The sequence below is a fragment of the Melampsora larici-populina genome (assembly GCF_000204055.1).
Source record: "Melampsora larici-populina 98AG31 unplaced genomic scaffold MELLAscaffold_108, whole genome shotgun sequence".
In the NCBI taxonomy this organism is placed as follows: Eukaryota; Fungi; Basidiomycota; class Pucciniomycetes; order Pucciniales; family Melampsoraceae; genus Melampsora; species Melampsora laricis-populina.
In genome coordinates, this window is record NW_006768872.1 from 31,843 (window position 1) to 46,829 (window position 14,987).

General features: G+C 45.7%; 2 protein-coding genes across 2 annotated transcripts in view; both read right to left on the bottom strand.

Moving 5' to 3' along the window:
- Nucleotides 1-3,560, bottom strand: part of MELLADRAFT_114044 (uncharacterized protein) — a gene marked incomplete at both ends in the record, with an annotated part of 4,030 nt that extends 470 nt beyond the window's left edge. Inside the window, 6 exons of the mRNA XM_007418845.1 lie at nucleotides 10-223; nucleotides 307-477; nucleotides 549-705; nucleotides 778-1,715; nucleotides 1,800-2,704; nucleotides 2,778-3,560. Coding sequence (XP_007418907.1) covers nucleotides 10-223; nucleotides 307-477; nucleotides 549-705; nucleotides 778-1,715; nucleotides 1,800-2,704; nucleotides 2,778-3,560 — 3,168 coding nt within the window. The remainder of the gene's footprint in view (nucleotides 1-9; nucleotides 224-306; nucleotides 478-548; nucleotides 706-777; nucleotides 1,716-1,799; nucleotides 2,705-2,777) is intronic.
- Nucleotides 3,561-5,403: 1,843 nt separating this feature from the next.
- MELLADRAFT_114045 (uncharacterized protein) lies at nucleotides 5,404-9,716 on the bottom strand (the record flags this gene model as incomplete). Its single annotated transcript, XM_007418844.1, has 7 exons — nucleotides 5,404-5,523; nucleotides 5,585-6,126; nucleotides 6,201-6,747; nucleotides 6,809-6,964; nucleotides 7,053-7,121; nucleotides 7,210-8,316; nucleotides 8,409-9,716. The coding sequence occupies 7 exons, from the start codon at nucleotides 9,714-9,716 to the stop codon at nucleotides 5,404-5,406; spliced, it is 3,849 nt and encodes a 1,282-aa protein (XP_007418906.1).
- Between the last annotated feature and the right edge of the window lie 5,271 nt (nucleotides 9,717-14,987).

The window sequence follows — 14,987 nt, forward strand, 5'->3', positions numbered from 1 at the left end:
CGGCCTGACGTGGCTGGTGGTAGTGACCGGTGGACCACCAGGATGAGTATGATGGTGAAAGATGTCGATTTTTTCAGCCGGGATTTGTCGAAAAAGTTTTCCCAAAACTTTTTGAGACTCGTAATAGTCATCACCCTCACGACGTTCATGGTGCTCGGGACACATAAAGTCTGGTTTCATTCGATTAGGAGCTCGTGGCAGTTGATCGATTGCAACCGGAACTCTGTATTAATGATGAAACCACTTTCCATGTCAGTTGAATGGAATTCCAAAGTCCTGAACAATGGATTCCAAGGGAGCTCATACCCTGTCTTTGGATAATCTACCGCATCTGAATGCAATGATACTAGTTCAAGACATAGATCATCACGAGTACCTTGGTCCGCTTGATCAGCGATATGAAGGTGTCTTGAAGCGATCACCCCTACCAAATCGCTCGAGATATAATCCAGAAAGAACGCAGCGCCGTCTTCGATTCTGGTCCAACAAACAAAGCTCAAATATCAATGTACTGCCGCTGTATCGCATTTCGGGCTTTAAAAGCTCACGTGCATGGTCGGTCAAGTCGTTTCATCTCAGGGGCTGTGTAACTTGCCGGCGGATGCAACCTGGCAGTAGCCGGAATCAATTCAGGCAATGTGATCAAGGTGTAGAGATCGCCATCTAAGTCACCACCACCAAGACATGACGGTAGCGATCTCATGCCTGAGAATATTGACAGAGAGCTAGATTGAGCAAAGAACAAAAGTGAACATGATGACTAATAGAGAGACATACCCGCGACAGAGAATACCACACAGTTTCTCAAGGCATTCAATCGAGGAGCACGTTCCAGATCCAGTTTTCCAATTCCAGTGACGACTCTGACATCACCTGGATGCAGGCAAGGCGAGCGGGAGATAGTGATCGGGCCTTCCAAGTAGAATGGCGCCTTCCCCGGGTACTGAATGCAGGCATAGACAAAATTGGGTGGCAGAACTTGATCTTCATCGGCAACGCCGACGAGCGTATAAGAGGCGTCCAAAGGAATTCTTGCTCGGTACTTGAGATCCCGGAAACATTGCATAATCATCAAGTCATAACATTCCTCGATGAAATCAGACTGTGTATTGCCTTCATCTCCCATCAACGTTCCCAGTTGTCGCAAGATTGAGGGCATTCCACTGGTGCGAGCCATTGAAAGTTGATCCATGAGTTCACTGGCTCGACGCAAATTTGTACGCGAATGTTCAACTTTGCTAACAATCTCCCGTTGTAGCGCGAGAAAAACTTGTTCATGTATACCAAGATCTTCCAATACTTTGATCATAGGTCTATTCAGATACGCCGGGAGTGGCCTAGTAAACGAGCCCGCGATGTCGAGGGTCAGAGAGTCTGGTGAGACGAACTTGTCCATCGAAGGCCGTACGCAAACACACGCCTGTTTCAGGGTCGGATCGACAGACAACATTCCCTTGAAACCACCTAACCGAATCTGAAAACAACTAGACTTGGCATGGTGTCGGCGCTTACGAGATGGCAGTCCTGCAGACAACACCTCGTCTACTTGACGCGCCAAGTCGGGTGAGATTGTCCCCACGCCATCTGTGAAGCATGAGCCATTACGTTCGACATCCTCAATCCTGACGATTTGGCTAGGCAATAAAGTGAGGGATTGTCGAGTGGATGTAAATGCTTGTGCAACTCGGGCCATATATCGCGCAGGGATGTTGATCCTATTTCAACATCGGAGATCAGCATTCCCATCTCAGCGCATGAAATACACGGCATAGCAGATAATTCGTAAATGGCAGACTCACACTTTACTGAAATCACCCAGTCGTTGACGAATCGAGGCAGCTGTGACGAGAGAGTCTCCCTTATAAAACGGGCACACAAACCAAGCTTGATGCTCCCGTAACGCAGAAGAAGAGTAGCCTAAAAACTCGAATTTTCGTCCGCATAAGTTTAAGCCTTGGGTCAAGAAGTCGAGATATCGTGTCTTCAGTAGCCTCAAGATGTCCACATCTCGATCGGGTCGGAGTGTCAAACCGTTTTCCTCTCGAATGGAGATTCTGAGAAAATTGTGCGTGTCGCGATACATTCGAAGCACGCTGTTGGACTGCTCAGTCACTGGTCCTTCTAGTATGAATCGGCTAGGGGTGATGGTGACTGTACGACAGGGGAACGAGTCACCAGACAAGAGGCGGGGATCTGGAGTTCGGCTGTCGATCAAAGTGAATTCTAGCGATCGAGTCAGTCGGTCGAGGTAAGTAAGAGTGACACCTTCGTCATCATCCTCATCATCATCAGAATTTTGAAGGTCTCGAGTTTGGAATTGAGCTAGAATGGCGTTATAGTGTATCAGAGCGCGCTCGGCGTGATCTGGATCCACGCTGACAAGAGCTTCACAAACATTTCGAATTTGAGCGGGATCGAGGAGCCCATGGGATAAGAGAGCTTCGATTTGAAAGCCAACAGGGATTGTAAAGCACACAAGAAAGGCTTCAAGAGCGGCTAGGTTCTGGGGCGTATAGAGCTGCTGTTCAATGGTGGGGCGGGTAAAATGGATGATCTTGGGCAGTCGAACAGTAGTCTTACGAGTGCAAAACTCTTTGTAAGCTTCATAAGTTCCAAAAGTGATCCGTAGACGATCAGAGACGAAAGGGAATACGTGTTGTTCAGTGGTATGTGGACAAGGAATGCGATATCGAGTTTCAGTGACCTGGATCAGAGGTGTTCAAAGAGATCAGCAGATGGTGAGGGATGGATAAGGGGAAGGGAGAAGTTGATTCAACCTGTGCTCCTTCTTCCGCTCGTTGATCATGATATGACTGAGACTCATGGCGAGTGATTTGGATGTCTTCAAAAGTAGGAGGAGTGTCCAACCAGAGAGTGACCGACAGTTGATCTGCTTCGATGCGCTGTACAGACTTCATCCTGATTACCAGGGAACGGGCAGAAGAAACTAAAGACCATCGGATCCAGAGCAAGTTATTGACCGTATCAAATGTGAGTAGAGAATCACCAGTGGCCAACAAAAGAGAGAATTCAGAAGCAAAAGTCGGTTGGGCACTTTCAGTGTTGAGGGTACGACCAAATTCAAGACAACTGATTGAGAATGGACGCAGAAGTTTCTCCTGTTCAAGCTGTTCGGTCAAGAGTGAGATACGATCCTTGAATGGGGTTTGTTTGAGGGCTCTCACGAGATCAGGATGAGGCATTGTAACACGACCTTGACGAGTAGATTGTTTGAAGTTGACCGGGAAAGTACCAAAGATGATTAAAGGATTTACAGAGACGTAAGCGTCAAAACGTTTAGCCAATAAAGTCGTAGGAAAAGTGATGGTAGCCGAAAACCGAGACCTAACTCTTGAATGACGATATTGAGAGTTCGGTTGAAATGGTCGAGAAAAGTTTTCTCTTACAAGGACATCAAAGTTATGAAGTGCTTCATGAGCTTGAACGTTCAGTTCCCTAAAAGTTTTACCATGGAGTACGCTACTGATCACATCTATCAATTCTAATCTAGTATCTGAAACGTTAGAGAATGGTGGTAAATCTTGAATGTAAAGTTCCATCCCAACTAGCTTTCTTTCCAAATGCAAATGATGGAACTAAAGCTTGATGGATATCCAGAGAAGTTCAAAAGGAAACAGGATGATAAAATGATAATTGATAGATAACTTTGAAGGATTGAGATTCTTAGGAACACAAATTGACATCCATCTCATTCGAAACAGTCTTGACTTATAAGATATATCATCAGAAATGGTTCATCAAGCGCATTTGTTGAGAATAATCTTACAATGTTCTTCATGATCCTCGTATGATTAATTAATCTTACAATGGGTGATGAAACAAAAAAAACTTAATCTCAAGCGCATAACCAAATCACCAACAATAAAGGATTTCTTTAGAGAATCTGCCATTAGTTTGTAACTAAACTTAAATCAACTTTGATTGAGATTCAGCAAACAGAGACAACTAATGCTATATCCCGAATCGGGCATTAGATTTTGAGGCGCGGGGTGATCAGGCCAGGGTGACCTCAGCTTTCTTGTATTGCGCACATTGAAAAACCCAAGGGAAGGTTTTCCTTGCCTTGACCATGTGGGGGGGGCAATAGAGACAGCCTAGGAGCAGTGTTCTTCTTTGTGCGAGGTGACGGCGTCCGTTTCTCTCAACTCGAAGTCTCGGGACCAGCTGATCAACGACTTTTCGCAATGTCATTTCCTCCATTATTGCCATCTCGCCATCACATGCGTCTTTCCGGTTAAGAGTTTCGAGGGGCTGATGTTCATCCAGCGAGATATCACATCTGGAGTCTCGATAAGTAATTCGTGCTTGAAAACTATAACTTGAAGGGCATGGATAGTCTGCTCTGAGCTTCCTTTCTTAGGGTTGACGTGTTGAACATTGACTTCATTCATCGAAAAAAAATCTTGAAGGAACAATCATAGAACCCCACCTGGTCTACCGAGGTAGAGCCCAATATGATGCATTATGAGGATTTATGCCCAAGGATAAGTTCAAAACTGGCATGCATGTTCAACCACAACCGAGTTTGTCAGGATCTGTGGTGTGTTAGACAAAAGAGCTTTCCCTATGATGTTCTCTTTCTCCCCTAACCTCGAATAGGTTCTCATGTAAAAAGGCTATCTCGTTTGAGGACTTTGATATGCGTCAGTTTATTATTCAAGTCCACCTTAGGTAAATATTGAAGATGGAAGGGGACGAATAATGTGAGGTGTGCACATGCACATAAATGATTTGAAGGATGTAAACTTGCTCGACAAAACTTGCACTTCTCATAATCTGCTTTTAACAGAAGTGAAACAAATGATGAGCTCAAGAGCTGTCAAGATTTGAAGAGCAACTATCGATTGAGTCATTGGGCGAATCCTAACAACAGAGGTTATATGAAGAGCGAAAATTGACATCAAAACCTGTTGCTCACGCCAAAACGCCTTGCTTGTCGAATCTAGGCTTTAGACTTCAGTCCAAATTCAAATTAGACGACAAAAGTTGAAGAGGAATCGATGGACACAGTCAAGTAGTGTTAGAACTCAGCGCAATTCAGCAGATGAGATGTAGATTGTAAGATGTAGTAGATTGACTTGAAACCCAGCAAATCCACGAAACTAATCATGTACCCAAGCACCGCGATAGGTCTCAAACACAAAAAAAGGCTGCAAAACTCGTTATAATATTAAGAAATGACTTCAAAGCGGTATTGGAACTCCTGTAGGATGGAACATGAAAGGAATTCAAGCAATTTCAAACAAAGAAGGAGCACAACGGTAATTACAATGATAGGGATAGAGAAACAAAGCTTATGTGTACCCAAAAAGAGCTCGTTCAGGTTGGAGAGGATGAAATCCATAAAGAACAGCGTGGTCTCCAAATAATCAATGACGTAGGTCACGGATCTTTGCATTCGTCATCCAGAGGCTCTTGAGGGTCAGCGACCATATCAGGCAGGTCTGGGTTACTTGGCGCAGGTATTGCCCTCGGACTCCTTTCAACCACCCTTACTAAGATCTGATGCCGAAATAAAACGTCAGTCAACATTGAAGCTTTGAAGGCGGATCGTAACACGTACATTTTCCTTCAAGATCTCACCGGGAAGCTCTTGAGTCTCTTCATCATCTACATCAGCTGTCCTTAACACAGTGCCTTTTCGAAATACTTCTCCTTCCTCCAATGTCAATGACCGACTATGGCTCTCGACCGGCGATCTAGGCGCTCGGTTAATGTACGTATCTTCAGACTGCTCATGATTACCTGGTTTATCATCATCTACAGTATCGTCATCAATATTTTCTTCGCTTTCATGAATTGGTAGTGGGTTGGAGAGTCCTGTGAGATCTAAATGCAAGCCGTGCGTCGCGTCTGTGCTTGACGATCTTGAAGGTCCAGGCTCGGAAATGGATACTTCGTGAGGTTTGTGTTCGGACGTCGAAGCATTGTCAGTGGGAGAGTTGCTAGTGATGATTTCGCTTGTCATACCAGTTGGTAGAGCATCATGAGTTTTATTTGGACTTGAGGAGTGACCGTGTGCTCGTACAGCTGGCTCGCCTTGATAGATAGAGTCGGCGTATCTCAAGGTCTTGCTCAGCTGCAATTCGATTGTGGTAGCCCTGCCTGTTTCCAATTCCAATCACAATGGAAGTTTAGTCGAGTCAACTGAAAACCTGTAAGGGCAGAACAAGTCTTACTTTTCAACTCCTCTGAATTGAGCGCAGTCACAGCCTCTTGCAGTTGTAGTCGGCTCGCCTTAGCTTGATCGAGAAGCTCGCGAACCAAGTCTGTGCATTCAACTACTGCTGCTCGACGTTCTTGTTGGATATTCAATTTCCTTCTCTCATCTTCCCTGATCAGATCGGACAGAACAACACAGGTAGCCTCAGCCGAGATCAATATATGTTCAAGGGAAGGCAGCGGCTCGGATTTTCTTTGTTCTCGCCCGGACTTCACTGCAGCTGGCTGTATGGCAGAAGTAGACTCTGAGGAAGGATGCTGCTGACGAGTCGTGAGTTCTCGAACTACGGTAGACTTCAACATGGGTTGAGAGATGGAAGTCATTTGACCCCTTTCAAGAGCTTGTCGCTGAGCTAATTCGGTGTTGCGAACGCAAGACTGTAAGATTTCTTGAGACAGTCGGGCAAAATCGGGGTCATTTGGAGGAATGTTGATGTCCAAACACCGCAAATTGGTATTCATCTTGACTGAGACCGCCAAGGCCATTACTCCAGCAATGTCGATCTGAATCCGTTTTTCGATGATTAGTGCTTATTTGATCAAAACCAGAAAGAAGAAACTCAACTGAATAATTCTCAGTTAGGTCTAAATGGATTAGACTTTGCATTTCCGGGAGAAATTCAGCCAAGGCAATGGCTCCCTCCGAAGACAACTCTGTTTCAGACAAAAACAGTCGCTTCAAAGTAGTGTTGACAGTACAAGTGGTACGTAGCGCCAACATCTGCCAATATGGGGAGAAGAATCGCGAGCGTGTAAACGCAGTTAGTATAGATGTTGATCCGCAGATAATACGTTTCTTGCTTACTCACGCCTTCTAAGCCACCCGCGCAGCATGGATTTTTGCTCAGATCCAAGGTTTCGAGACATGTATTGAAGCGCTACAAACCATTAAGAATCATGAAACAGATCTTATCTACGCTTCACCTGAACGGTAGAATATATGGAAGCATAGCAATTCATACTCACCAGTGCATCTGACAGGTGAACCAGGCCGATTGAATCTATCTTGTTATCTGCTAGATTGAGCACCTTCAACGTTCGATTCTTTTTCAGGACTTGAGCAAGGTAAAATACGTCTGCACTCTTCAACTCGTTTGATTTTACATCCAAAGTTAAGAGATGCCCCATCTTCGGAAGGGAGTCAATTTTGGATTTCAGCTTGATGCGTTGCTCGTTTGCCTTTTTCACCTCTTGCTGGATCATGGAGCTGATACCACTTGATGGCTGATGTAGACCTAGCTTAGCGGCCCCGGACGAGTCACTCAGCGCCCCGGAGGAATGGCTATCTGGTTGCTGAAACGCAGGTTTAAGCGAGATGCGGTGATCGTCGAGCAAATTAGTCTGTCTGGCGGTGACAGAGTTGGAACTCTCAAATGGCGGGGCTAGTCTCGGAGTAACAGCTTCATATTCGGTACTATGGATCCCCTGTCGTAGTAGACTTTCGAGTGCGTTTTCTGAATTACTCATAGGCGTTCCACTTGACGAACCATTTGGCTGCACAGGCCAATCTCGAATCATTACTGCCAACGCAACAGCTCCCAGATGACCTATTTTGTTTTGCCGCAAAGATATGTGTTTAAGTTTCGAAAGCCTGACGCTGTGGCTCAACAAATCCAGATGTGGGACCTTGAGGTTGCAGCGGTCGAGCCTCAGTGATACCAATTTAGAGGGACCGGCTTTTGGGACAACAGATATCGCTGAAAGTGCTTGAAACGCGGGGGAAGGTGAATCATCTCGCAACAAAGGTGCTTTCCGAAACAAAGGTTGCTCCTCGTCGGCTAGAGATGGAACTGTTTGAGTCAAAAATGCGGTCCTGTGCGAGTCTTGATCTGTTGTACATCTCTGAGAGTTCTCAGACTCGGGGTTCATTTGCGTAGCAGGATGATTTGCCCGCGAGGTGGTCGGATCGTATGTGGTGAGGGTAGAAGTCATGCCTGAGGGTTTGTTAGTGCCTGTTTGGGGTGTGTAATAGTCATCTTTACGAATTTGGCCGGCAAGGGCTTGTGCAAGGTACTCCACTGAACGTTTATCAAAAGAGTTGTCTGAAAGATCCAGGTTACGTAATGCTCGCGCCTGCACATGCAATAAGAAACGCCTCGCAAAGTCATCAGACACATCCCGTGGATCAAGGGTTTGACTCCTGTAAAAACTGACCATTAACTCACTTTGGTCAAGAACACCGCCACCATCCTCCATCCCTTTGCTCTAATTTTTTTATTATTTGCAAGATTGAGGGATGGCAGGCTACCGCTGACCAGAAGGGCATGCAAAATCGGTTTGAGGGTATCGTCTTCCAATCCACAACTTTCAAGCGTTAGAGAGTTTAGCCCGAAGTCAACGCTGATCAAATCACCTAAAAGTTCAACCGAGCCGCAGCCATTCAACTGTATGCCAGTGAGATCTATGGATTTGGGCGGACTGGGTGCCGCCTGTTTGATGATCTCCCGTAATTTCACAATACCCCAACCTTCTTCCCTGGTTCTGCAACACTCGTCGTATAGCGACTCAAGGCTAGAGGCGTTCCAACCATTTTTCAAGTCAATTGAAGGAAGATGTGAGCTCGGACCACTGGGGGGCTGATCCGGAAGACGATCAGGCTGAGAAAGTCGATTGGAAATTAATAACCTCCGAGCTTCGTTGATACGTAGCTTGTTTAATTGATCGAAGGAAGGAGGCTGAGAGTTGCTGATTGGGTAGATTATTTTCAGATCTGACATGGTAAAGTGAACTTTCTTGAGAGTCGAGACGCTCAGCACAGCTTGAGGATTCGGGACAGGAGGCACCACAGAGACTGCGAACGTTTGCGAGGAGTTGGTGACACTGGAGGATTCAACAGAGGTGGTGGCCAGAGGCAATGTTGCGGGAGTGAGACAAGTGATCGAAGGTTGGAGGTTGTCAATAGACTCAACAGATATGGAGCTTTGGCGGTCTTGAGAAGGATCGACGGGAGGAATTGACTTGTGCTCATTGTGAACATTTGTGTCAGAAGGCTTGCTCGTAGATGATTGCCGAGGTTGTGGGAGCAAAGTTTGAGACTGAAGAGCATCGTCGAGCTTAGCTTTTTCAGCCGCTGCTACGGCGCCTAATCGCTTGAACGCACTACCAACCCAGCCCGCAGCTGCCTGAACCCCTTGACCTACAGCGCCTGTGCCAGTTCCAACGACAGCATTAAGAGGACTCTCTTCGACAGTGGCATATCCAAGACGAGTGCTGAAAGGATTGAGTATATCACGCTTGAAGTTGAATTTCGCCTGAGGAGGACGCGGGGGCTTGAGGATTCCCTTGACAGGCTTCCTGGGCGGAACCTGTCGATGAGGCGGGGTACGTGGCCGAGGTGGAGGGTTAGTTACACTGTCAAGGGAGGACGTAACAGTTTCGTGGAGATGGAGATGTGATTCGATTGCTGGTGGGGAGAATCCTGAGAGATGCTGGGAGGTAGCTGGGATGTTGGGCTGATCAACGCTGGAAGTCATATCATACGAACTCTTGAGAGCAACCGGTCAGGCAGTAAGTTTGACGAGACAGGGTGACCAGAGGATAGAGACAGCTAGAGTTGAAGCTTAACATGAATGAAAGTCAAAATTCAGGATACAACTCGATCGAGTGAAGAAATGATATGATGTGGTACACTTTGACTTGTTGGCAGTAGCACAGTCAGGTCCGAATCTCCACTCAACAAATCTGAACCCGTGCGTACTTCTGGCCGACTGAACCGTTTCAACACCCGTGGAGAGGGGGTCGTGTCCTGTGTCCGCAGTGCCGTGATCACTTGAAGGTGATCAAAGATGCACTCATTCATACTACGAGTATCTATTGACTCAATGGAAAAACCCACTTTTTCAAAAGTAGCCATCTTGCCATCACATTGTCACCATCATCCACTCTATCTCGCATTAAACTATCTCGGGGGGTCTCATGTCACTGCAAATATAATGTATTTTTCCGAGGTGAAAAATGATTACATTTATTTCACAAAATGATTAAAAATGCATTAATTATGCATTAATTCTGCATTTTTCTGCATTAATTCTGCATTATTAATCATTTTGTGCATTAATGTCAATCATTTTTCACCTTGGAAAAATACATTATTTTCACAGTGTGTGTGTGTAAGGGTAGCGCATGTAAATAACATGTATTACGTGTGTTACTCGGTTTGTCCTAGGCAAACCTAGAGTCTTCCCGTAAGATGATTCTAGGTTTCTTGGGGGGGCCCTTCTTTTTTTTTTTTTTTTTTTTTTTTTTTTTTTTTGGGGGGCCCCTTCGCCAGGATGGCTAAGAGCATCCACAACGGTCCACCTACTTTGCGGGCCCCCAGCGATGTAGGGGGTCAAAACGCAAAAAAACGCTCCAACGGAGCTTGCACAATCGGGGGTGAGACGTCGGGGGCCTCCAGATTTCCATCTGGACCCCCCACATCTGCGAGGTCTATAGGGGCTCCCAATATCACGTGCCACTGCTTCCACGTGACCGATATAGTCACGTCTCAAACCGCACTCGAAACAAGATGATATGGTACAAGCATACCATATCACTCAATCGAGTTCTGGCCCCTGACTTCAAGTGCACCGCTGTGGACACCTGTTTTTTTGACCCCCTACATCCACAAAATCAGGATCGGGGGTCTGTTCCAGGGCTCGCAAAGTAGGTGGACTGTTGTGGATGCTCTAAGGGGGGTAGGACAGCCGGGCCTCGTAGATGGGAGCTCTTCCCCTCGACTCGGGACATAGTCCTGAGCCTGAGAACCCCATCTACTATGGGCCGGGTCGAGGTCCAGGACCCCCGCATTCTTGGTGCCTCGGGCGGTGAGCCCCGCCCAGAACTACCCTTTAGGGTGTACGTATACGTCACACGCTTCTAATTGATTACGTCAGACGCAATTCCACCAATAGACGGCTACACTCTTCCACTTCCTCCTTGCTATACTGTCGTATATATAACTCATACGCCTTAGACCTCCACCTTCCAATTGTCACGATATCCTGTAAAGGGACCCCGAGGTTCCAACAAAGTGATGCACCGCCCACTCGGAAAGAATGACCGGTTAGCTTGCTGTTGGTCGACTCCTTCCACACCTTAGCGAATATGGCCAGTCCTCTCGACTTCGTGAGTATCTTCCTCTTTCCCTTGACTTTATACGAGAACAGAGGTTCATCATCGGTTGCTCCTGTACATTGAAGAAGCCGGCGTATGGCGCTGACTGGATCGAGCAAGGATTGCTGCTTGCGTAGGTGAATGTCTTGTACCTCCCCGACGGTCGCCGTTTTCGCCTCCCTGATCCTCAAGGTGCAGAACTCGTTTTTTGGATCCCACAAGACATCTTTAACCAACACTTGATTGACCGAGTTCCCTCGCTTTAACAACTCCCCCATACGTGCCATACCCCAAAACGCCACCAGGGCTACGGTTCCATTACAATTTATAACATCTAGTAATATTACAAAAAGAGTTAATTATATCTTTCCCTTGCCTAGCTTATGCATAGGTGAGGGAAAGTAGTACAGCGGGAGTTGAGTTCCGCTGTCAAGGATAGTTCTTATTCCTCTGGAACTCTCCTCTCGGCGGGACTCGGTATTGGAGGAGGCTCTCAAAGGCGTCTCATGTAGAGACTTCTGCGATGGCTTAAACTCTTTGTTCCGGAGAAGTACAGCCGATCGAAGACCTTTGATCGCCTCCGATTTCTAAAAACTGTTGGGTGGGAGGGGGGACAAAAAATTTGTTAGTAAGTGTTTAAGATAAGTTATAGTTATACTTGTGAATAAAATTGTAACTATTGGATAGAGTAAAGTAAAAAGGAAAATTCGAGAGATAAATGAGATGAAGTGGGTAGGAAAATGGAAAGACGGGAAAGAGGTATTTCTTGACCATTTCCTTCTAAACCTGTGTATCCATTCTGGTGTTTCTTCCCATTCGGATCTCCATGGGATCCTTCTTGTGAATTTTCTTTATTTCATTTATGTCTCCTCTTTTGGTATACGTGTCTCTATTAAGTTACTCTATCCATGGACGAACCTAGCTCAGCGTGCCTCAAGCAAGAGGCTATCCATTACAATTTATAACATCTAGTAATATTACAAAAAGAGTTAATTATATCTTTCCCTTGCCTAGCTTATGCATAGGTGAGGGAAAGTAGTACAGCGGGAGTTGAGTTCCGCTGTCAAGGATAGTTCTTATTCCTCTGGAACTCTCCTCTCGGCGGGACTCGGTATTGGAGGAGGCTCTCAAAGGCGTCTCATGTAGAGACTTCTGCGATGGCTTAAACTCTCTGTTCCGGAGAAGTATGGTAAGTGACTTAGGTGTTTAATAGGGAAAGGACGACTCCCCCTTCTCTGGTCTGGGGTCAGGCCTGAGCCTGGCGGGCTTCCCCTTACACCTGACACTAGACGTGTCTGTGCTTTGAGTTGCGGTAGGTGTTCTATGTTTTGAGGAGCGAATGCTCAGAATGGAATATTGTATTTCATTCAAGACACCTGAGATGAGAAAAACTGATGGATCGTTTCTTAGCAAAATTCAAACAGAAAGGAAAACAGTGAAATTCGATACATGAGAAAATTGGAGCTAATATGAAGATGCCGGTTGCGCGGTCATCCACAACCTGAGTTTCAGTAGATCTGTAGGAAAATTTGTTGGGACTCATGACCCATTCTTGCGCTGGATAGTGTTGTCTCTTATCCAAGCTTCCGGCGGATTGTCCAATAGGGGGTTGTGAACCCATGTCGCTGTGGATAGGTCATGCGAAGTCTTGAAGCAGGGTACGACGTCCTCTGAGATTTTCAGTGCCCGTTTGGCCGTCTCCCATTCACGGTCGCTCCAATTTTGTTGGTAGAGAGTGTGACAGGACGACTTCCAACGTCCTAGAGTTTTTATTCTCTCTGTATGTACTCCTGCCCTCGTCAGAAGTGTCGCTCCCCCAATTCGGAAAGAGTGTCCTGTCATCTTGGACTTCTGTCCCCAGGCCTTTAACATTGCGTCTACCATTTTCTTCCGAGTGATTCCTGATATGCCGTTAGGTCCTTGTGTTAGGAACAGCCTCTGATCTTTCTCCCAGAGGAAGGAGTCTGCTAGTCGTTGAAGGGCTGCCACGGGGCATAGGACCCCGTGTGTTTCCCAAAGAATTAGTTGCTGAGTTTCGCCCGGCTTGGCGGTCTTTGCCTCTCGTAGTGCTATCACAGCAATCTTCGTCCCTTTCAATACGTGGAAAGATATGTCGCATCGAAGGATTGCGGTGAGATCGTACTTGTTGTACGTTTCCTCCTTGCATACAATTTCCCCTAGGCGTGCTAGTCCCCAATAGGCCGTGAGGGCCAGTGCTGTTAAGCCGACGGGGTCTGCTTTGTGTTCTGCTATGCTACCAATCAAGATGACCAGGGCTTTCGGTGTCACCGGTTCTCGCTCAAGTTTCATGAAAGGAGCTTTAGCCTCTAATCTTTCTGATGCGCGTATTATTGATTTTAAGCGAGTGAGTTGGATGTCGGGAAAATAGTACCCATGAAAAGCATGCCAAGTCCGTAAGGCGGTAAGGTACTTCCTGATCGTGGTTACTCTAACTGGTTTGTTTGTGTCTTTCCTATCTTCGTTCTCTCCAGCCCACACTATAAAGTTTTCTACCACTTCTACAGTCGCCGGAAACGTTATCAGTTTCTTCTCCTTTGTAAACCGCTTAAACTTCTTTACCCCTGACGCATATGATTCGAGGGTTGATCTGTTCCATGCTGCTCTTAGCATATGACGTTGTGCGGTGTTCAGCTTGAGAGGTATGTTGTCGTCGATTCGTAGGAAGGTGGAAATATCTTTCATTATTCTTCAGTAAATCTTGTGGTTTGTGTCGTGTTGTAACACCGGTACAAGGGTATGGGTATCGGTCGTGTCTATTAACCTAGTAGTGTGACCTTCCGTTACTTATCGTTACTCGATTTAGTTTCATGTGATATTCTTTCCATTACTCACTATTTGATTGTTGTTTACAGATTTGATTTCTTCTTCTGTTTAAACGCTTTTTTGAGAGTGTATAGTTAATCGAAAGAGGAATCGCGCAATAGTTTAGGGTAGAGAGTTGTGATAAGGTGTGTTGTGATGTTATCGAGTTGAAAAAGGAAATGGAAATGGGTGATGGGTTGAAACGGGGAAGTTAACAGTGGTTGATGACAGGAAAGTGTAAATTTATTCTATGGTCAAAATGAGTTTGTTATGAGAAGATGGAATATCAATCGGATTCATATCAGTCTTTGTCAATCACTTACTTCTCTTCTTTTTTAATGGTGGGAACTTTCTCTTTCCCTGGGCTGTGAATCATATGTTGTATTTGGAATACTCTTGACTCGTTTGGGTCTTTCCTACTCCTGTCTAAATAATACGCTCGATTAGTCTTTCTGCGATCATTCTCGTTACTTCTTTCCCAGTCGTAACAAACTTACGATGTCTTTCTCCTCTACTTGATCGATTGTCACATCTTCTAACCACATTTTCAAGTCATCTGGGACTTCTATGTGCACCTGCCTGAACCATTCCTTTGACGAGGGTATGCCGCGAGATAACTTGTCTGCTGCGTTATCGACTGATGTCACTCTTCTTTGCTCTAATTGAACGTTGTATTGAAATAGGAGTTTGGAAATTTTCTTCCACTCTTCGTTTACCCAATAATCTCTTGATCTTTCTTTCTGTAGTACTCCTTCGGTAGTCGTATTGTCAGTCAGTACTAGTAATCTTTCTTCTTTTATGTCTTTTAATTTCTTTACTATGATTAA